The sequence below is a fragment of the Eptesicus fuscus genome, chromosome 6 (assembly GCF_027574615.1).
Source record: "Eptesicus fuscus isolate TK198812 chromosome 6, DD_ASM_mEF_20220401, whole genome shotgun sequence".
Taxonomy (NCBI): domain Eukaryota; kingdom Metazoa; phylum Chordata; class Mammalia; order Chiroptera; family Vespertilionidae; genus Eptesicus; species Eptesicus fuscus.
This window is the reverse complement of record NC_072478.1, coordinates 43908797-43932088: the sequence shown is the minus strand read 5'-3', so window position 1 is coordinate 43932088 and position 23292 is coordinate 43908797. Positions and strand designations below refer to the sequence as shown.

Genomic DNA, 23292 nt, shown 5'->3' with positions numbered 1-23292 from the left:
CAAGTTTTACTTTGTCACTCTAAACGTTTGATAAATGAGCGGTTCTATAGTATAGCTCTCCTCCATATGAACCCAAAATATGCAAAATTGGTCTCATAAGTCCCAAACTCTGTACCCAACTCTGCCAGAGCATTAAGATTCTTATACCATGCTTCAGCACTAACCTTTTGAGGAAATAATGCCACCAACTAATTGCAAGGATGCAGTGTAGGAAAAGATAAGGTTTCTGACTTATGCTGAAATTTAAAAGATGGTAAAACTATATGTACTACTTTCTTTTTTGTCTTATTTTTCTCCTATCCAGTCCATCTTCTGGGGCAGTGGTTCTCGACCAGGGGGTGTCTTCTCCCCATACCCCAGGGGACACTCAGCAATGTCTGGAGAAATTGTTTATTGTCACAACTTTGGAAGGGAGGGGGGTTTTCCACTGGCAGCTAATGAACAAAAGCTAGTGATGCCTCTAAACCTCCTACAATACACAACAGAGCTCCTCCACCCCTAACAAAGAATTATCTGGTCCGAAGGCCCATAATGCCGAGGTTAAGAGACCTTGCTCTAGGGTGATTTGCTGTGTGGTCTGGGAGAACAAAATTACCTACAAATCTTTAAAAGAGTAGAACAAAGCTGCTAGCAGGGAATGGTGAGGAAGCTGGTAGCATCACAATTAGAAATCTGTGGGCCAATCTCCTATTTCCTGTATCACTGGATTGGATAATTAATATCAATAAAAATTCTAGTCTTTTCCCTATTCTGTCCCATATAGTCTCTGAATAATCAAATCAGGTACTAACCCAGCTGTGCCCAGAGAGGATTATACGGATGTGTTTTGGCCAGCGTGTTCACCGACTGAGAGGTGCGTTTCTCTGAGAAGGCTTTAATGGGAGGGTGATCAACAGGCATGACAGTCGGTACCCAGGCCAGGTGGTAGGTTAACACTGCAGTCAGTAAGGCAGCAAAAAACCTTCGAGAAACAGAAGAAAATACAACCAGATGAGTCAACGCAGGAAGAGACATGTCATCTACAGAACATACATTGACCATGGAATATACATGTCATCTACAGAACATACATTGACCATGCTCCAGAGAGTTAAAGCTTACTGGTTTTTGTTGATCTGTTCTATCAGGAGCGTGAACTCCTTGAGAAAACGCTGGCAGAGCTGGGTTTTTTCCAAAGTGCTGGACATCATGGTGAGCCATACAGGTTCCGCTATCCTTGGAACAGAATATAAGTTCCAGATAGTCCCTCTATGAAAAGAGAAGGAATATACAAAACTGTCACAAATATTATTTTGAATAATCCTACATAATACAGAGCTAATATGCTAATTAGACCGTCTGGATGACCTTCCAGACGAAGCCAGGGCTGCGAGGGCCAGCCAGGTCTGCGAGGTGTTGTGAGTGCCGGCCGGGGCTGTTAGGGGCTGTGAGGGCAGAGCCTCTTGCACCGGGCCTCTAGTCTTTATATAAAGGAATAAAGGAGATAACAATAATCTGAATCTATGTAGGACTCAAGGGACTCATTGAAGAATATAAAATCAGGGTCATCAAATTATGACCCACAGGCCAAATCTGACTGTCACCTTTTTTGTAAATAAAGTTTTATAGGAACACAGTTATTTTCAGCAGTAACGAAGGTGCTTTATATATAACTAATTGAATTCCCACAGCAATCAGCAACTATTTTTGCCCTGTTTTACAAATGAAGAGACTGAGTCAGAGACATTAAGTCACCTGCCCATGGACATGGGTTTGATCTGAGCAGCTTTTACATATTGGAATATACAAAACTGTCACAAATATTATTTTGAATAATCCTATATAATAAAGAGCTAATATGCTAATTAGATCATCTATATATTCATTTACATATTGCAGTTTTTGCACAATGGCAAAGTTGACTAGCTACAAAGCACATCCATTCTTCCCAAATCAAAATAGCTAAGATATATTCTGACTTGACTTTCTAGGCTGTGTGCATAAAAGAATTGAGACACAACAGAATTCCACCTTGGCAAAAAAAACAGAGCATTTGCCAAGTTAGGCAGCAATGACAAGTTACTGCCACATGAACTGGGATTCATTTACTAAACCTAAGGTCTCCAAGTGGTAACACTTTATTTTGTCCCCATTTCTGGAGGGATAGGCTGTTGAAGTAAGAACAAGACCTCTCTATGTACATTGTAAGTGAGGCTTTCTGGTTCTATACTTTCACATTCTTCACCTCTGAAAAATTGATACTCTCATTAAACTAGCAGCCAGACTCTCAAGCACAGGCCAGCTTCTGGCGACCACAGCAGAGCAACAGTCAACTTCAGGTCTATCCTCGTAAACAATAGACGGTTTACTAATCATCAGACTGCCAGCAAAAAGCACAACTTCACACTACCTATTTCTGACATAGGTGGCTTAGGTCTTAACAATCACCAGATAATGACTAACATGACTTAAGTACTTTATTCATAACCCAGGACTTATAAAAGACTAGAATTTTGCTCTAAGGAGTATAGAGTTCGCCAGCATATACCTTGAGCATCACAAAAAATCTTCTAACAATAAGAACTGTAAACTTTTTTCTCCCTCAGCTACAGAGCAATATTAACTCACTAACTCCTTACTGCCTTGGAATGGGATGTCATTCCCCACTGAGAAGTTGGCTCTAAGAAATGGTGTGACAATCCCAACTCAGCAGAATCCCTCGTGCTAGCCAAAGCAGGTTACCTTTCCACCCAGACATTAGGGACAAGGACTCTAGAAAACTAGTGTTCAGAGTACAAAGATCATCAATTAGAAACTAACAATGAAAGCGCACCACAATATAATCATATACTTTCATGTCTAGACTGGACATGTGGGAGGACTGGGTATAAACCAGGCCTACCCTGGCCAGTGAGAATGTAAATCTCCCTAACATAGATACTCTCTCCATCTATGCTTTGGACAAGATCCTTGAACTCAAGTTTCCACATCTGTAAAATAGGGTAATAGTGCCTACTGTTAGGGCTTTTGTGAGGATGACATGAAATAAGGAACAGGCTTATAAGAGACACCGGAATATTCGTTTTATCCATTCAATATTAGTTTTATCCATTCACCCTGTTAAAAAACAATACCAAAGATTGTCTGTCAGGCAGTAATAAGGATTATTTGGTGCTGGGCGACTTAAATTTTTTGCTCCTTTGACCTTAGTTTCCATCTTAGAGGAGCTACTAAAGTGACTAAAAACTGCCAGCTCCCAATTCTTCCAAGTCATGGTCTCTACAGTATGTCTCCCTACATCCATGGCTGCCACTGCTACTCACAAATTTGTTATATTGACAAAGTGTGAATTTACCTGAATTCTCCCAGAGCTTCCATCAGACGGCTGACATAAAACTGGACTCGGAGACTTGATTCTGCTATCTTCCTACAGGAGATCATGGCCTTCATTGAAGAGAAACACACCAAATTACTCTCTGGTGAAGAAAACGCTGTATAACTATCTACTAGGCTTTATTAATAAAAGATAATATTATAATCAAAACACTCAAGGTAGTGATGCCTGAAGTCATCAGGAAGCAGTAATTTCTTCTCCTAAAGCCATGCATTATCTGCTATCTAATATCAATGATTTACATTCTCTAGGAAAGTGATCTGATATCTGAATAAAGAGTCTTTAAAGACCCATAATCCCTTCTCTATTTGAGTAAGATTACATTCTCATTACCTTTTCAATTGCACTCTTCAACCTGTTCATGTGAGACTCAAACAGGGGGAAGTGAGAAAAAAAGAAGTCCTGGAAATCCCTTTGGGCCTCCTCTTTCTCACACAGGGAAAAGATGATGCTTATGGCGATCTTCTTCCTCCGCACGATGGCCGGATTAGAACTACAGGTTTCCTCAGCCAAGCTGAATGTCTCATCAGTTGACCTGCAGGAAAGTAAGTTTGATGAGTCGCATCAGTGCATCACACTGAAGATAAACTCTGATGTCAGGGGATGACATTCAGGTGGCTAATCCAGAACATTCAGAGTCTTAACCAGGAGTTGATCTACCTCTAATTCATTCTCTTCTGTAATTCTCTGTCATGAAAATATAGCTTACAACCCAATAGTATCCTAACATGAAAATACAAACTGAAAATAATTTCAAATGTCCCCTTGCTAGATCCTTAGTACTTTTCTCCTGGACTCTGCATCAGAGTGGTGGTATTTAGGAAAGGGTGTGAAACATCTGTTCACTCAAAACATGGGCCCTTTGTTCTGGTTGACAGGCACCAATAGATAAGAGTATGGGAAGAGAAATGATCCCATGTGGGATTCCATTTAACCAAGGGTCATATTTGGATATTTGCTGGTAGTGGAGGCTCACTTTCCAGGCTGTTCAAATTAGATGAAGTTACTCCTGTAAATGCTCAATTGAGCCATGTGGCTGATTTAGCTCCCTGGGAAATCCCCAAACAGAAAGATCCACCTCTCTTCTGGGATAGTCAGGTTCTCAAAAAACTTAACATCTTTTGAGAGACTCTGCTTATACGACAAGAGAATCATGAAGCCAATAAATCCTGAATATATATTCAAATATGGGCCAATCATGTCTCTTATTTAACTATTCTGGAAAACCAGCATAATTGCCAAATAGCTATGATCAGCAAGAGAGAAAAAAAAAAAAAAGTTGATTTGTTTTTTCTACAAAGAAATCAAAGCCAAGGACATAACATTGCAAAGGAAAGCCCCTAGCCAGGCACATGGTAGTTGTGCAATAAGTTTTCTCTTACTCACTGCCTCTACCATTTACACTCGTATCTCTGCCAAATATGGAAGGATACCACTTCCTCCATTTTCTGTACTACAGATTACAACACAACTATTATGCTTTGCAGGATTCGAGGCAGTTAGCCTCCTACTCTTGGTCTTTAAATTCTCATTTCGTGCTCTACTCAATCTATAATGTGCCTGTGATTTCAAGCATACCCACATTTTAAAGAACACACATACATCAAAAGTTGTATGGTCAGGAACGCTATTTTATTTTTAAAGTAAAGGAGATAGATATTTTGTTCTAACCTCAGAGAGATATGCTATTGTTTCTCTCGACTTCATGCAGGATCCCAGAGATGTGGGTGTGGTCGATAAGTCAGGAAAGGCTCTCACTAACAGACATGCCTCTGTAAGGACATGGTCTCCAGAGGCTGTTGTAAATGTGACACATTATGTTAAACCATCACCTGTTTTCTCTGAGAAACTCCTAGATCCTAATCATCTCTCACCAGAAAAAAATTCTTGAGGATCTTAGAATTTTACTTAATTTCATACAATGCTCCTTCTTTTCAACAGTACCTGTACAATAATTTGTTTCCCTACATCAGTTTATTTCTACTCTGAACAGAAAATTCTGAGCTTATTTGATACCAATACTTCCTTGCAACCCTTTTTGTCAATTTCCTATTTCCCTTCTTATTCAAAAGCAAAATGACCACATCAGCCCATTCATCTTCAGCCAATGTGGTTTTAATAATCAAATTGCAATAAACACTGAACCCTATGCAGATGTATGCAGTCTTCATCTTTACCCTGTAAACAATAACTATTCCACTTCAACGTAGCAGAGAGCGCCCCCTACTGAATTTCTGAAAAACTTCCATAGCTATCACAGTGTGGGGTAGGTCTTACTTGCTTCACATATCTCTACACCGAATTCTAAAGCAACTGAGCTTCATTCTGTAGAGTTGTATCAACCAAACAGGAATAAATCAGGTCATGTGGCATTGTAATTATATTTTAAAAATTATCCCACAAAGAAAAGATGTTTCTGAATGTTTTTTAAAATTCAGGTATGCAAAAAATAATAATAATAATAATAATAAAATAAAATTCAGATATGCACCCAAATAATTTATCTTATCTTTGCCCTTAGTCATATACAGGTGAGGTACCATAGACCGTTTCTGCTAATGTGGAAAATGAGGCAGAGTGATTAACCAACTTGCTTTAGGAACAGAAAACCTCTTAGTGACAATACTAGATTAGAACCCAGGGTTTCTATCTTCTAGTTTAGGTTCATTTCTTGGACACTGGAAATGACCAGGGACTCCACCCCAATCTGATCCATCTGCTGGTGTTCGAGCCATCAGATGCATCATGCCAGGTGGAGCTCTGAGGGAAATACCTGGGAGTAATCACATTAGCCAATAGGATTTTGGGTCAAGCAAAGATTACTGCTACCCACTTCATTTTTCTCATAAAAAAATCAAAAGGAATTCTGTTGACATAAATAAGTATTTACAAACACTCTAAGTACTTTAAGCTCATAAACAATGCCAAACTCTGATTATTTAAGTGCATCTCAGTGATCTCTACTAGATATCAAGACTGCTTAGTCTAATTGTTTATGTCAGCTTTGAACTTATACTGAACTACCAGTTAAGGATTGTGAATATCCTCACTGACTATCCTTAACTCTCTTAGGAAGAAAGGTTTGACTACTGGGAGTTTTCTCTCAAAGCCAGAGACAATCATATTTTTGGTACCCACTGTTGTTCTTTCTAGCACAAGACACTAATTTTCCCACCCACAAACCTGCCAAAAGGAGTAATCAACTGCAACATCCTTTAAATGAAAGGATCTTCACAGGCAAAGGATCGATGCAAAATGTCCCCCGCACTTACAGGCTCAGTATTAATAGTACTGGGTCCAGGCCAGCTCCACGGGCATGCATCCTGGTCACGTGGAGCCCTGCCTGCTCTCAGAAGGACATCAGGTTTGGTTTAATGTTCTGCGGTTGCTGTCCTGGATTCTTAATAATTTTATTACTGAATCTGTAAGTGAAGTCTGATGGGACAATGGAGCACGTGTGTGAGCAGTAAAGATACCAGACTGCAGAGTGTGTGGTAGGCTCAAACCCCAGGGCATGCAACCCAGACAATGAGTAACTTGCCTGGTGGTCAGGCACACACGCACATGTCTGGGCAATCCAGGGTGCCACAAGGCCCCAACGTGGCAAGGCTGGGACCTGGGCCTAGCTTGGTGGCTGTGACGGTTGCAGCAGCAGCAGCAGCAGTGGTCACGACCATGGGCGAGAGGAAGAACTTAGGCAGGGCAGTGACCCATGGTGGGAGGGCAGCTTGTCCATCATCATCAGGGTCCCCTCCCCATGAACTCTGCACAAATATTTAACTCTCTGACCTGAACCCCAGAATAGTAAACCATCACCAAGTAAGAGCCTAGAGTGGACACCACAATGAAGCATACCAGAAGTTATTAAAATTCTTCAGAGTTTATAATCTCTGGTTTTGAAAACTGCTGCAACATTATAAACCAAATATCCACAGAAACAGAAGGTAAATGTAAAGATTGAGGCTTAGCCCTAGGTGGTTCAGTTGGTTAGAGCATCATCTCATGCACCTAACGGTTGAGGGTTCAAGTCCTGATCAGGGCACATACCTAGGTTACAGGTTTGATCCCTGTTTGGGGCATATACGGAAGGCAACTGGTCAATGTTTCTCTCCCACATCAATGTTTCTCTCTCTCTCTAAAAATCAATAATAACATATATTCAGGTGAGGATTAAAAATTTTTTTAAAAGATTGATGTGAGAGAGACAAGTATCACATGATCTCACTTATATGTGGAATCTAATGAACAAAACTGACGAACAAAATAGAAGCAGACACATTGAAGCATGCAACAGACTGACATATTTTAGAGGGGAGGCGTTGGGAAGAGATTAAACAAAGAATATGTGTGTGTGTGTGTGTGTGTATGTGTATACACACACACACACACACACACATATATATATATATATACATATATATATGCTTAATCCATGGACACAGACAATAATAGTGCAGTGAAGGCCTGGGGAGGGGTTGGGAACGGGTGGAAGGGAGCAATGGGGGAGAAAGGGAGACTTCTGTAATACTTTCAACAATAAAGATAAATGAAAAAAATAAAATAAAAAGATTGATGCATTGGAAAGAACCCCCGCCCAAACACATACTATGTTCATATGAAGCTTCAGATGAAGAAATTATTAACAAGGAAGCCCAGTATAAAATTAATTTTTCCATACTGTTGAACATGCAGTTATAGAATGCATAAGGCATTTTAAATTACATACAACTCATAAAGACACTTTCAGTTTCTTTTAAGACCTCCATCCCTGGCTGGTGTGGCTCAGTTGGTTGAGCCTCATCCCATGCACCAAAAGGTCGCTGGTTAGGTTCCTGGTCATGGCACATGCCCAGGGTTTTGGGTTCAATGACCAGTAGGGGGCGTGCAGAAGGCAACCAATTGATGTTTCTCATATTGATATTTCTCTCTCTCTTCCCCACCCCTCTCTCCCTTTCCCTTCCCTTCTCTTAAAAAAAAAAAAAATCAGTGAAAACATATTTTTTTAAAAAAAGACCTCCATAAGTTACAGAAAATGTCAGAGGAAACATTAAAATAACCTTGTATAAATTTACATTTAAAATTAAATTCAGACTTACACAAAATGGATTTGAGTGAATAATGAAATCATTTTAGAAAAACTGTTCCACAGGAATAATCTGATCTAGATATACTAAAATTTATGCTTTGAAATTTTATTAGAAATGTATCTCAATGTTGGCATACCTATAAATTCCAGTATTAGTTGCATCAGCAGAAAGATCTTTCTCAAAATAAAAAGTTATCAAAAATATTTGCCATCCTGCATTTGCCAGGAGTTACTAAGGCTGCTTTAAATTATATTGACTGATGTATAAATTTTGATAACCTATACGAATGAACTTTCAGAAAAGTGAGCCGGAAAAATCTTATGATGAATGAAGGCATCAAATTTTTTTTTGTTAATCCTCACCAAGAATATTTTTCCACTGATTTCTAGAGAGAGTGGAAGGGAGGGGAAGAGACAGAGAGAGACACATTGATTGGCTGCCTCCTGTACGCAGCCAGGGATAAAGCCTGCAACTGGTACGTGCCCCTGACCCGGACTGAACCTAGAACCCTCCAGTCTGCAGGCTGACACTCTATCCACTGAGCCAAACTGGCTAGGGCAACTACTATTTCTTCTATTACATGAAATTATAACACCAAAGTATTACCTTTTGTAATTCATAAATTTGTTTTGTTCATGTGTCACTATTACTCCTATGAGTTTTGAAAGTAAAATATTTTTAAAGGGGAAACTACATTTTAGTATACTCTTTAATAGCACTTTCTTACAAGGGCCCCTGCATTTTCATTTTTTGAGCCCAAGATATCTATTTTAGGTGTAAGTTTACTAGAGATTGCTTAGTTCCCAATGCCAGGTCTCAATTCAAATTAGAGTTTTTGAAGAATTTTGAAGGACTGTGTTGGAGAATGCTATTCAACTTTGGATTCAAACCTGAAAAGATGGAAAAGCATTTTTAGTAAAGGGAAGCTTTCTGAACAGGAAGGCTTCTAAGACCCTTCTATTTCTTCCCGTCACAGGCAGTGAGGATGGTGGGACGCCTTCTCCTGGCATTTGCAGTAACAGCAATGATAACGATGGCAATAATAGTAAATAAGTCATATTGGCCAATATTTTATTTACCATATCTTGCCTTGGCCTGACTTAACTGGCTCTATCTCTTCTAACTTTTCCAACAATGCTGTGGGGCTGATATTAGTACAATTATCAAACTGTAGGAGAGGAAGCAACTAATGCTGCTTTAAATTATATCCAGGTGAACTCTCTCTCACATTCACCCTAGTGAGTGACAGAGCGGGGACGTGTTCCTCACACCAAATTCCAAGCTCTTAACCATTCCCCTCCAAGTCCACCAACCAAAAAGCAGTTCCTCAGTGAGTGATGCAGCTATAGTGTTTGTTGGTCTAGCTCTTGAGAACAGGAGAAGAAACAAGCAGTCTGCCATGTGCCACACATAGACCCTACTCCTGGTTTCTCAGCTTGTCCCTTCAGCACCATCTTTCATGAAGGACCCCAGTTCCCCCCACCATCACCAGCAAGTGTTCTCTTCCTTCTCAGAGTCCCAGAGCACTTCATGCCTCTCTATAGCAGCGGGCACCAACCTTTCGGACCTCACGGACCACCGCTGCTCTATAGCACTCACCGTTTAAGATCTTTATACCATTATTTGTGGTATATGTCTTCAGACTACCCAAATGCAGGCAAGCGCCTGAATCATCTTTATACTTCCACAGATTCCCTACACATGGTGAGTAGTAGTCCATTTACTACCAACCAATTTACATGTAAAGTTTCATAGGTACAACCCATCTTAATTCCCTTTGGAGTTTCTGGGTTGTAGAAAGAAGAGGTTGGAAGCTATTGATGTAACATCATCATAAGCCAAAAAGTTCTATTTTGAATATAACTAAACTTTAGATCTAAAAGCATTATCAGGGGGATCACTTCGTAAATTATACAAATGTCTAATCATTATGCTGCATACATAAAACTAATGTAAAATAATACTGAATGTACACTGGTAATTGAAAAATAATAAAAACCACCTGAAATGAAGGCAGAAAATATATTAATGACACCTCTATTCATAATCTGATTCATGACTGCTTAGTTTAAGAATTTAAGTTTTACAGACAGAGTATGTCACAATCTTTGAGTTCATATATTTTCACACTGGTATCACCATAACCCAAGGAAGAGATTTATTCCACCCTCCTAACGTACAAGAGCTACATTTGGAAGGAAGCCAATGAAAACATAGAGCATACTCATTTTAAATGAACACCATACGAAGTTTATACACGACACAACCATCTAGATATTTCCCAGTGTCTTCCAAACCAGGAGATTTTTTTTTGTTCTTTTTATTTGTTCTTTCCAGAAAACGTCTAACTTGTAAACTCTCAGGCTAAACTGAAGCTCATCAAAAAGTGTCAGCTCTCTTGTTCCCTTGACAATAGGTGAGTTCAGTGTCCTGCCAGTCTCACCAAGCTGCCTACACCAGTCCCTTCTCAGCAAGAGGACACTTGCAGCTCACCTCCTTGGAATGATGCCATTCTCCAAACTTGTTGTCTGACTTCGAAGCCAGCGGCGCTGGTAGCTGCTAGAAGAGGACGTAGAGGAGCTTGGAGATGGGAACGGTGTAATCAAAAGGCTGCTTAGGGAGGCTGTAGGGAAGAAAGTTAAAAGTTGAGGTAAATGAATACTGTGTAGCCACATTAAAAAATACATGCAAATAACCTAAATTTTTAGGTTCTACCAGTCATAGCCAGGAGGGGGAGACATACCTTCTCCCTTATTAAGACTTATATACAGCAAAGAAAACATCCTTTAAAAAGGAAAACAAATGAAGAGAAATAGGGATTATAAACCTAGCAAGTGCATCAATTACCTGGCCCCATATTATGAATGCAAACTAATTATTACTCATTCAATTAGAGTGCAGAGTGCATATTGCTCATAAAATGGTCCACATTGAACGTAAGTGATTATATTGCCACCTGGTAACCAATGAAATATTTGCACAATGCTTACTTACACAGGTGAGTATTTGCTCCACGTAATATCTTCTCTCCTGCTCCCCATCACCAAATACATGATATTTACCCCGCCTTCCCTCCCACCTCCAGTCTCTAATCTTAAATCCATTTTCTGCTTGGATTGCCTATTTGCCTCCGAGCCTCTCTCTGCTTCCTCCTGACACATAATACTAGATGCCTGCACTTGGGCTTGCAGTAAGTATGAGCTGGCATGCTGGCCCAGACTTCTCTAACAGGCAGAGAGGGACTGGTCCATCTCAGGTAGGAAAAGGGTTTCTTTCAAATCACAGTGGCTCGGAGGATGTCTAATGTTTTAGAAGAATGGAAGGAGATGGACTGTCCCCTTTTACTTCCCTAGGGCTAAGGAATTACATACTGAAATGTTACTCAGTTCAGTGGAAAAGGAAATGGGGTGTTACAGATGGCTAGACAACATTTTCAGAAGCAAATCACAGGGCAAAGGAAACTGACTTCAGTAATCATAGTGGACCATGCTCCCTGATATCACTTGACAAGGCAGTTTCTCCAAATGACTATTATGTTTTTATTTATGCTTTACAGACAGATGGAAATAACCTGGCTCTCTGACCTGAGTTCTTAAATACTACAGGAGTTGCCTGGCTATTAGTCAATATTCAGTAAGCTAATGCTGAGTGTCTATCATGTGCCAGGTGTTGTGCTAGGTAACAGGATATAGTGGTGGACAAGACACACACGTATCGGCCTGCATGAAGCTTCAAGTCTAGAAGAATATCAATGAGCTTTCCAGGCTACAAAATGTAGAGGCATAACGACTCAAGCTTTTGCCCACAGCAGAGGCCTATGAGATGCTTTGTGTGCCAGGACAGTGCCCTGAATACAGCAGACACTGAATAAATGTTTACTACATACACAGCACTTCTGCACTGAAGTGATACCCAGATGTGGCTGGCTCCAGCAGGTGGCCTCTGTTCCAATCTGGCTTCAGCCTTGACTTAAGCCTGGACATAAATCTCCAAAATCAAATCCACATTCCAAATATCAGTGAGTTAGTAATTTTACTGAGAATTTTGAAATGAGATAAAAGAGTTTTTTCCTCAAAGACACACAAAATTACTTAATAAAAATATTCCAATTAGAAATTTCTGCCCCACCTCCCAAGTTCTCAAAGTCTCCTATAAAATACAGAAGGTCCTCGTTCCCTACTCCCAAATCTTCAGGGTCCCCTGTCTTTCGCTGAGCAAATACACTTCTGTTGGCAGGTGGAGGACAGTTGATGGGTAGTAGTTGTATTACAAACATTTTTATCCCAGCACAGAAGCAAGACTGCTGTGATATACATAGCAATACAATTTATTCTGGAAATTAGTAAACTGTGTAAGAGCCCAAGCTCCTAGTTCAAATCCCAGCTCTGTCACTCAGCAGCTATGACACGTGGGTAGGTTACTTAACCTCTCAGCTTTCTCATCTGTAAAATGGAGACAATATAGTACCACATCTCAGTATTTTTCATTAGAGCCGCAATCTGCTAGTGTGTTGTGAATTGTTTAGTGCAGTGGTCGGCAAACTCATTAGTCAACAGAGCCAAATATCAACAGTACAACGATTGAAATTTCTTTTGAGAGCCAAATTTTTAAAACTTAAACTTCTTCTAACGCCACTTCTTCAAAATAGACTCGCCCAGGCCGTGGTATTTTGTGGAAGAGCCACACTTAAGGGGCCAAAGAGCCGCATGTGGCTCGCGAGCCGCAGTTTGCCGACCACGGGTTTAGTGGATTGAAACCAACATTTAAAAACAGTATAGAGCAGTGTTAATATTAATTGATGAAACTTTTGTTATTTATAAAGTGTTTGTTACTGGATCATAATGTGAAATGCATTTGCATGTGTTACAGACAAAACAAAAGTTTGAAAAACACTAATCTATTTCTTAAGGTTCCTGTGAGAATTAAATCAATCCATATAAAACATTTAGCCCAGAGCCCCACACGATGAATGTTAGCTATTCACTCTCTGATAATTCATGAAAAAGGTGGACTAATTAAGACATTTTGGAGTACTAAATGGTTATTAATGCTGATTAGCTAATTATGAAAAGGAACTAGGATTTTTAAATAGAGACATGAAAAGGAAAGGCAAAAAAAAAATAAAATAAAATAAAAAGAGAAGAGACTATTCCTTTTCTCCTTATTAAAAAAATGCTGATTAAGAATGTTTATGGCACACAAATGAAATATTAAGCTAAAGTGCTGGCTTAGAGCTATCCAGCATTTCCTCATCAAAAATACCTTAATACTAGAGACCCAGTGCAAAAAAATCATGCAGTGTGTGTGTGTGTGTGTGTGTGTGTGTGTGTGTGTGTTCCTCAGCCAGGCCTGAGCTCTCTCGCAGTCTGGGACCGCTTGGGGGATGTCCGCCTGCCAGCAGACAGACATCCCTCTTGCAGTCCAGGACCCCTCACTCCTTACCGCCTGCCTGCAGTGGAGGCGGGAGAGGCTCCCGTCACTGCCACTGTGCTCGCCAGCATAAGCCCGGCTTCTGGCAGAGCGGGGCTTCCCCTGTGGGAGTGCACTGACCACCAGGGGGCAGCTTCTGCATTGAGCGCCTGCCCCCTGGTGGTCAGTGTGTGTCATAGCGACCAGTTGTTCCACCGTTGGTTGATTTGCATATTAGAGTTTTATTATAAAGGACTAGAGCCGAGGGTCCCTATTAGAGTTTTATTATAAAGGACTAGAGGCCCAGTGCACAACATTTGTGCACTGGGGGGAGGTGAGGGTCCCTCAGCCTGGCCTACGCCCTCTTGCAATCCGGGACCCCTCGGGGGATGTCCACCAAGGGGTCCTTAGGGCTTCCGCGAAGGCGGGAGGGGCTCCTGCCACCGCTGCTGCGCTCACCAGCCTTAAGCCTGGCTTCTGGCTGAGTGGCGCTCCTCCTGTGGGAGTGCACTGACCACCAGGGGGCAGTTCCTGCATTGAGCGTCTGCCCCCTGGTGGTCAGTGTGCATCATAGAGACCGGTCGTTCCACTGTTTGGTCTATTTGCATATTAGGGTTTTATTACATAGGACTAGTGGGCCAGTGCATGAAATTCATGCACTCGGGGGAAGGAGGATCCGCCAGCCTGGCCTGTGCCTGTCACAGTGCAGGAGCCCCGCGATCCATTGCCCCAAAGAGGTAGGCCCCGCCCACCCATCCGGGGTTCCTCGATGGATTATCCCAAAGAGGAAGGCCAGAGCTGGGGGAGACCTGCGGACCCCAGGCTGGGCCACAGCAGAGGCCTGCGGACCCCCGGGGGCGGGCCCGCAGCGGAGGCCTCCCTCTGCGCATGCCTGCCTAACCCCCGCTGCAGTCCCAACCCTGTCCCTGACGCTGCAAGGCCCTGCCCACCTGCGCCTGCTGTGCATGCCACCTGCTGAGCATCGTGATATTACGGCATCCCGGACGATTTGCATATTACTCTATTATTATATAGGATTACTCAATAAGATTTTTATGGAAAAGTACTGTGGTATATATCAATCAGACACTCTAAGAAACAATATAGTTACAACTCTCAGATACAAAACCAGGCCTAATTTTGGCCCACGAACTACTGCCATTTTTCATGAGAAAAGAGTGGATCCAGCTATCCAATCAACATTTAGTGCATTTGATGGTTGGCGAGGCTCAGTCTGAAAGGCAGTGCAGTGCGATACAACGCCTGAGCTCTGCTGTGCAGCCTGTTCACCTGAGGAGCTTGATAAAAACAGAGCTGTGCACTGCCAGGTGACTCAGCTGGTTGGAGTGTCGTCTTGTACGCCAAAAGGTATGGGTTCAATCCCTGGTTGGGGTACGTATGGGAGGCAACTGATCAATGTTACTCCCTCTTACATTGATGTTCCTCTCTCTCTGTCTCTCTCTCTCCAATCAATAAAAACATATCCTAGGGTAGGGAATAAAGAAAACAGAGCTGCACAGGCTCTGCCCAGTTGATGCAAACTCCTTTTGCTATGGGGCCTGGCGTCTACTGGATACTGGAGAGTTTTTACACGGGAGTTCAGTGGGGGGCGTTCCAGCCCTAGCTGTGCCCCCAATTAGCTCTGTGAGCTGGGTAAACAAATTCTCCAATTGGTGCCTCAGTTATAAAATATGAGACTTATAAATTATTCCTAGGCTCAATTTAAGCTTTAAAAGTGCTATGTCTAAAGCTCCTTAATATTTTCAATATACTTTTCTTTGTAGAATCCTTTTATAATTAAAAAAAAAAGATAATACACACATGGATTACAAAGACTTTTGCAGTTTTGTGCGCTAATCAGAAAATAAAAATTAGCCAAAATCCCATCACCAGATTACTGTTAACACTGTGTACCTGGTTAACTCCCAATTTAAACATTTGTGCTTTTTTCCCCTACCCTCCTGTCTGGGGAGAACTCTTCAACTAGCATCCATTTAGTCCTGAAAAATGTACCATTCTGGTGGGTGATTTGATAACAGGAGAGGCTATGCATGGGGTGGAGGTGGGGAAATCTCTGTACCTTCCACTCAGTTTTGCTGTGAACCTAAAACTACTCTACAAATATAAAGCCTATTTTTAAAAATAAGGTATTTTGAAATCATAGTGGCAAACCCAGAAAGGAAAAAGCTAAAGCTAAAGAGTCCACAAATTGTGAAATTGAAGAAAATAAAATATCCATTCCAGTAGAATATCAAAGATCTGCCTTGAAATAAGAGAAATCTAAAGAAATGAAGAAATTGAGTTCTGCCCAAGTTTCAGTACAGATTACCAAGTTCACACATTTAAGAGAAAGCAAAGCCCAAGGTGAAGAGTTGACAGTAAAGGTACAAGACTTTTTTAGATTTGGATAGTGTGTTAGAGACAAAGACAGTGAGAAGAATAAGCCAAAGGTGCCAGTTCCCAGTGATCCTTTTCCCACACACCAAAAAAAGGACAACACCGACACAAAAGGGGTCAGATGCCTGCCACACAAGCTGTGGGGTGCCCCCCGCTGCTGGGGAGCCAGCTTTATGTTCTGCAGCTCTAGGGGCCTGGGCAGGAAGCTCCACATCTCATCAGAACCCTGGAGGGGATGAGAAACTGTCTCAGGTGAACTGCCCAGGAGAGATGGAGACATGAGTGGGAGATGACCTCCTAGCAGCTCCTTAGGGCTCCCATTCTCCTGTGGATAGCTGTGGGTAGCTACAGCTGTGGGTAGGAGCACAAGTTATACCACCAAGACTCTGATAAATGGCAGTTCAAGCCGTTTCCCATAATGGATGCATGCGAGGTCAACAGGGTGCCATGGCCCTTCCCCTACACCGTGGTCGGCAAACTGCGGCTCGCGAGCCACATGCGGCTCTTTGGCCCCTTGAGTGTGGCTCTTCCACAAAATACCACGGCCTGGGCAAGTCTATTTTGAAGAAGTGGCGTTAGAAGAAGTTTAAGTTAAAAAATTTGGCTCTCAAAAGAAATTTCAATCGTTGTACTGTTGATATTTGGCTCTGTTGACGGATGAGTTTGCCAACCACTGCCCTACACAGACAACAAACAGGAACAGTACAGTCTCGGTCTCCTGCAACTCTCTGCAAAGCACTGTATCAGGTACAAATGGGATGTCATTTTGCATTATATAATGTGACGCATGTGGTAATAAAGTGTTGGACTCCACTATTTTATGTTTGACTGCTGATAGCTTTTAAGCTTCACACCATCCCCTCATTTTCCCTCCTCTCCCCTCCCCACCCGCCCCCCGCCCCCCCCGCCCCCCGCCCCATATCTAGGCAAGCTGGTGAGAAAGCCTGGGTGCTCCCTCCTTTGGAGCTGGTAGGAAGTTCATACCATGTGCAGGACCCCTCACCCTGGACCTACCCCCTAACCACCATAACCCCACCCCTAAGCAGTCTCCTTTCCCTTTCCTGCAAGTCATTTTCTGACCAGCTTGAGAAGCCACCCTGCTCTCAGCAGAAAGCCCCAGTCTGTGGTAATAAACCTCACACCCTCTTGGTGTGTGTGTGGTGTCATCAGTCTTGACATCCAAACCACATTCTGGGTGTGGGCTCCATCCTGTATCTGCACAGTGGCCCAAACGCATGGCCTCTTTAAACACTATGATGGTGTGTGTTCTTACCCTGAGGGTTCATTTTAAAACGCCTAAATAAAAATGTTTCAAAGTCCATTCTAGAAGTTTTCCTCATACTGATCTTCAGTTTATTGTACTGCTCTGAAGAACAGAGGAAATGAAGTTGCACAGAGAGTGGGGGAATTATTTTTCTTGTTGATGAGGTAGACATTTTGGTGAGGAAGAGAATCTAAATGTGTATTAAGGTGGTAGACTAACAAGGCTCAGTGACTCTGGACTCAGTCCCGACCCTCTGAACCTTACTCTACTTAGGGTGTAGCAACAGATTTCCAAATTTTAGTTTCTGCTCCAACTCATCTCTTTAGAGCCAGCTTCCTATTTCTAAATTACAGCTGACTACTCAGAGCTGGACAACTTACAGACACTTCTAATAGAAATGATCTCAGTATCTGTCTCCTGCTTTGCCTAAACTGGTTCACGCCATCACCCCAAGTTGCTTCTTTTCCCAAGTTAGGAACTGGAGCGTCACCCTTGGTTCCTCCCTCCTGCTCCATCTCCTGTGCGTCCCATCCGTCACCCAGCCCTGCCAATATTACCTCCTGGTATGGCTGAAATTCATCCCTCTTCTAAGACTTTACTTGAAATATTTCTAATGGCAGCCACTAAAAGAACCTCTTAAAAATCATTCATCTTTTTTATTTATATATGCACAGATGATGCATTCAAAATATCCAAAAGAAGATACAATGAGAATGCATTTCCCCTCCATACCTATCCCACTGAACTCCTGTCTCAGAGACAGCCTATGTGCATAATTATCTATCTTTATGTGTAGAGAGAGAGATCTTGTATATGCCTTTTTTTTGAAACATAAATGATAGTTTACTGTAACACACTGTTGCTATACCCTAAGAGAACTTTCTTATTCCAAGGCCTGCCAAGCTGCTTCAACCCCTTTAACCGCCACATGGTATTCCCTTCCTGGGAAGTATGTCACTGAACCAATCCCCGGTGATGAGCACTTAGGATGCTTCCAATCTTTTGGTAAGCAAAAATATTTCTTCTTGTCTTCCACTTCTATATCTCATCTTCCACAATGACACTAGAAAAATGGTTCTCAAACTTGTAAATAAAAGTCTATGAACATTAAATTCTGAAAAATATATATGTATTTCTCACTTGACTTCCTTAATACATTCCAAAGATTCAGGGAGTAAGGCAAAGACCTTTAAGTAAACTGCTAATATTACAATGTAAAAGACACTGTGAGATTATTACTTAGTTTATTCCTTTACTGAGGCCTCTTTTTTAAAAAAAGTCTTTCTAACTAGTTAAGGCTGTAAATGAGTTGGATACTCTTGTTATTGCATTATTTCCTATTCTGTGTGTGTTATAAACTATACTAAGAGGCATTGGAGAAATTATGAGTAAAATGCATTAAGGATAGATCAAAATTAAGATTTTCTTTCCTCTCTGTTATTAAAAAAAGCCACTGGATAACCCAGGAAAAAAAAAAAAGTATATTTTTCTATGATACTATCCCAAAAAAAGAGGTGAAAAGGAAAAAAAACAACAATGGACTAGTTTTCAAAATTTTATGTTAAATCAGATAACCATTTTATACTAGTTTCTCTCTCACACACACACACACACACACACACACACCATACATACACAGTGGCAAGAAGCCCCATAAGTTTGGGAACGTTATACTGAAATAAAGTTAATGGGGGGAAATCTATGTATTGTCCATCTCCCTTTAACCCCTTCGCCAATGATCTATTTTAGCAATAACTGTATTGGTCCAGCTTCTCTGGAGGGGGTCTGTGAAGCGCCGTATGGATCTAAAATATACAGCCAACCAAGTAACGTCCCTTAGCTGCCCCACCAACAAGATGAAATCCAAATTCCTTAGCACAGCACTGGCACCTTCCAATTAGTCCTTCATAGCTGGCCTTACCTTCTGACAGGGCCTCACAGTCCCAGCCCTGTAGTCCAGCATTCTAACAGTGTACACTCAAGGATTTACACCCTTGCACAAACTATTTTCAGAAGTGCTCTTTTCCTAAACTCTGATACAGTTCTGTTCTACCTACAAGGTGTCACTCAAATACCTCATCTCCTCTGAGGCAACCCTCTGACTTCCCAGGCGAAGGCCCTTCCTCAGGAATTCCTCTGTTCCCACAGTGTTCTGTGAGGTACTACTTTATCACACTGTATTTTAACTCTTGGTTTACATGTAACTCTTCCTGAGGGCAGGTGCTATATTTTTACTCTTCTTCAAAAACATCCCAAATTCTGGTACAGCCTGACAACACAGGGGGCTAGAAAATTGTTTTTTAATAAATAAATGTGGCTTGACGGTTGACTAGTCAAGAATTGGTGCTATCCTTCTAATTCCTTTCCTTAACTTCAACTGTATCAAATTGGTCTTCTAATTCCTTTCCTTAACTTCAACTGTATCAAATTGGTCTTACTGTGGAAACGACCAAAATAATTTAGTTCTCTAACAACAGAGTAAGCCCTTTTAAGAATTTAAACCCATGTGACCCTTTGTATTCTCAGCATATTATTCACAGAGTAAGTTTGCAGCTACACAGGAAGTAACCTCCTCCATCACTCCTTCCTTTGGAGGTGGCCTGCTAAAGGGGATATCTACAGAAGGAACTGCCATTCGAGGACAAAGGACCTCAGGTGCCTTTTTGATGGAAAATCTCAAAATCTCCTTTAAAATTCCTTTTTATTCTGGGATGAGTTTCTCTCTATAAATAATGATTTGAAAAACAAACAAACAACAAAAAAGCTTTTCTTTACTAGACTATTGAGAAAAAAAAACTTTATTCTTCAGAATTGACTCGTGCAATCAGAATTTCTGGTGGCATGCAGGAAGCCATTTGCAAGATGAAATAGTGTCAGCTGTGATTTCAGAGATTCTACTTGCCTGGTACCTATGGCTGCAAAAATTCCCCTATCTCTAAGGTGCTGACCTAAGTAACTTTGGAAATGAGTGGATGTGTGTGAGACTAAAGGGAAAAGAAATTGCACACAAGCACTGTACTCCAGTTAATAAAGTCGTTTCCCGCAGGGTACCAGTTAACAATGCTGACACTGCGATAAATGCATACCAAAGTGAAACAATTAAATGGATGGCAGGTGGTGAGAGTCAGGCTTCTCACTGTGGGAGTCGGAGTCTACAAATAAGCAAGGGGAGAAGGCAGAATGATCCATATGGTAATGGGTTATGAATAATAGAAATATCAGTACAAACTCATGTTTAACTTAATATAGATAGAAATGTTACATATACCAATATCCTATATAATCCTATATAATAAAAGCCTAATATGCTAAGTGTCCGGTAGTCCATTCAACCAATCAAAGCGTAATATGCTAATGATATGCTAAAATATGCTCAACCGCTCTCTATGATGTGCACTGGACCATCAGGGGGCAGACACTCCAACTGGTACTGAGCAAGATGGGCCGGACATGCCCTGGAGCCCTCCCACAGTCCCTCCCTGGCTGGCTAACCTACTGCGTCCCTCCCCAGCCCAGACTGTGCACCTGTGGGGTCCCTCAGCCTGGCCTGTGCCCTCTCACAATCTGGGACCCCTCGGGGAATGTCGGAGATCCGGTTTCAGCCCAATTCCACTCAATGCAGGAGCTGCCCCCCTGATGGTCAGTGCACTCCCACAGGAGGAGCGCTGCTCAGCCAGAAGCCAGGCTCACGGCTGGCAAGTCCAGTGGTGGTGGCGAGAGCCTCTCCCACCTCCACGGCAGCGCTAAGGATGTCCGACTGACGGACATCCCTCAAGGACTCCCGAACTATGAGAGGGTGCAGACTGGGCTGAGGGATCTCCCCCGCCTCTGCAAATGCATGGATTTCGTGCACCGGGCCTCTAGTTTATATATATACTAAAGGCCTGATGCACAAAATTTGTGCAAGGGGCTTGGCCCTTGCAGACACTGCAGCTTGCCTCAGCCCTTGCAGCCCTGGCTTTGTCCAGTCTAATTAGCATACTACGCTTTTATTATTATAGACTAGAAGCCCGGTGCATGAAATTTGTGCACGGAGGGGGGTTGTCCCTCAGCCCAGCCTGTACCCTCTCCAATCTGGGACATCCCTCTCACAATCCAGGACTGCTGGCTCCCAACTGCTTGCCTGCCTGCCTTCCTGATTGCCCCTAACCGCTTCTGCCTGCCAACTTGATCACCCCATAACCACTTCGCTGCCAGCCTGGTTGATGCTTAACTGCTCCCCTGCCAGCCTGTTTGCCCCCAACTTCTCTACTCTGCCGGCCTGGTCACCCCTAACTGCCCTCTCCTGCAGGGTTGATCACCTCCAACTGCCCTCCCTTGCAAGCCTGGTCCCTCTCAACTGCCCTCCCTTGCAGGCCTGGTCCCTCTCAACTGCCCTCCCTTGCAGGCCTGGTGCCTCCCAACTGCTCTCTCCTGCTGGCCATCTTGTGGTGGCCATCTTGTGTCCACATGGGGGCAGGATCTTTGACCACATGGGGGCAGACATATTGTGTATTGGAGTGATGGTCAATCTGCATATTACTCTTTTATTAGATAGGATAGAGGCCTGGTACAGGGGTGGGGGCTGGCTGATTTGCCCTGAAGGGTGTCCCACATCAGGTGGGGGTTCCCTTGGGGGTAGGGCAGCCTGAGCGAGGGGCCTGTGGTGGTTTGCAGGCCAGCCACACCCCCTAGCAACCCAAGCCGAGGCCCTGGTATCTGGAATTTATTTTCCTTCTACAATTGAAACTTTGTAGCCTGGAGCAGAGCCAAGCCTGCTGCTCCCTCCGTGGCCGGCAGCCATTTCCGTGGCAGTTAATTCACCTTCTATAATTGCAACTTTGCAGCCTTAAGCGGAGGCTGGGCCTGGACAGGGTGTGTGGAAAGCTTTGCTTCCCCTGTTGCCACCGGCAACCCTGGCTTGCTCTCTCAAGCTCCGTTCTGCCGCCATTCTGTTTGAATTTGTTTACCTTCTATAATTGAAACTTTGTAGCTTGAGTGGAGGCTTAGGCCTGCAACAGCTCACGGAAAGCTTGCCTTGCTCTGTTACCTGGGAAACCTTGCTCTCTGTGGCTGTAGCCATCTTGGTTGGGTTAATTTGCATACTTGCTCTGATTGGCTTGTGGGCGTGGCTTGTGGGCGTGGCTTGTGGTGTGTCGATGGTAGGGTCAATTTGCATATTACCTTTTTATTAGGTAGGCTGTCTATACACAGCATAAACTCCTATTTCTTGCTTGTCAGCTGAGAGGGCCTATAAGTAATGACATTCTAGTAGCAATAAGCACATCTTGTGTCCAAATCCTGGAATCTAATACTATTCTCCAAAGAATGTACAGGGCTCCATTGAGAAATGGCCGATTCTAGGACTGGAATAGGAAATATACAAGACAAGTCTGGACCTGGGAGTGCCAGAAAGTAAGGAAGTGCTCAAAATACAAACACACACTGATGTGGGTATGTTAAAGTAACACAGGAGCCAACTGAGAGAGCTCCATGGCCAAAGCTGGAACAATTTGAGCAAGTAAATAATGTAGAATTGGGTTATAACCCAAAGTATAAAATACATAACTATGAGCCCATGGTATAAATGAATGAATGAATTAATTAATTAATGGACAAGGGGAAAGAGACACATATCCCATGCCAAAGAATTCCAAATAGTTTAAGTAGTCCAGGATAACTCAACTATTTTTATTTAACCATAAATAAAATGCTGTGCAGTTCACTTTATGTGACATATATAAACCAAACAGCAGGACTCAGTAACAAAGTACATCTAATAA

At 42.4% G+C, this 23292-nt stretch overlaps 1 protein-coding gene across 6 annotated transcripts in view; it reads right to left on the bottom strand.

Annotated features, from left to right (window-relative positions):
- Nucleotides 1–23292, bottom strand: part of FNIP2 (folliculin interacting protein 2) — a 136174-nt gene that overhangs the window by 34942 nt on the left and 77940 nt on the right. For all 6 annotated transcript variants that reach the window (XR_008556347.1, XM_028152376.2, XM_008144451.3 and 3 more), the window contains 5 exons: nucleotides 10954–11083; nucleotides 3707–3908; nucleotides 3335–3423; nucleotides 1102–1248; nucleotides 792–961 (listed from right to left, as the gene is read on the bottom strand). Coding sequence is in view for 5 of the 6 variants with exons in the window: in XM_028152376.2 (XP_028008177.2) it covers nucleotides 792–961; nucleotides 1102–1248; nucleotides 3335–3423; nucleotides 3707–3908; nucleotides 10954–11083 (738 nt within the window). In the remaining variant the exon portion in view is untranslated. The remainder of the gene's footprint in view (nucleotides 1–791; nucleotides 962–1101; nucleotides 1249–3334; nucleotides 3424–3706; nucleotides 3909–10953; nucleotides 11084–23292) is intronic.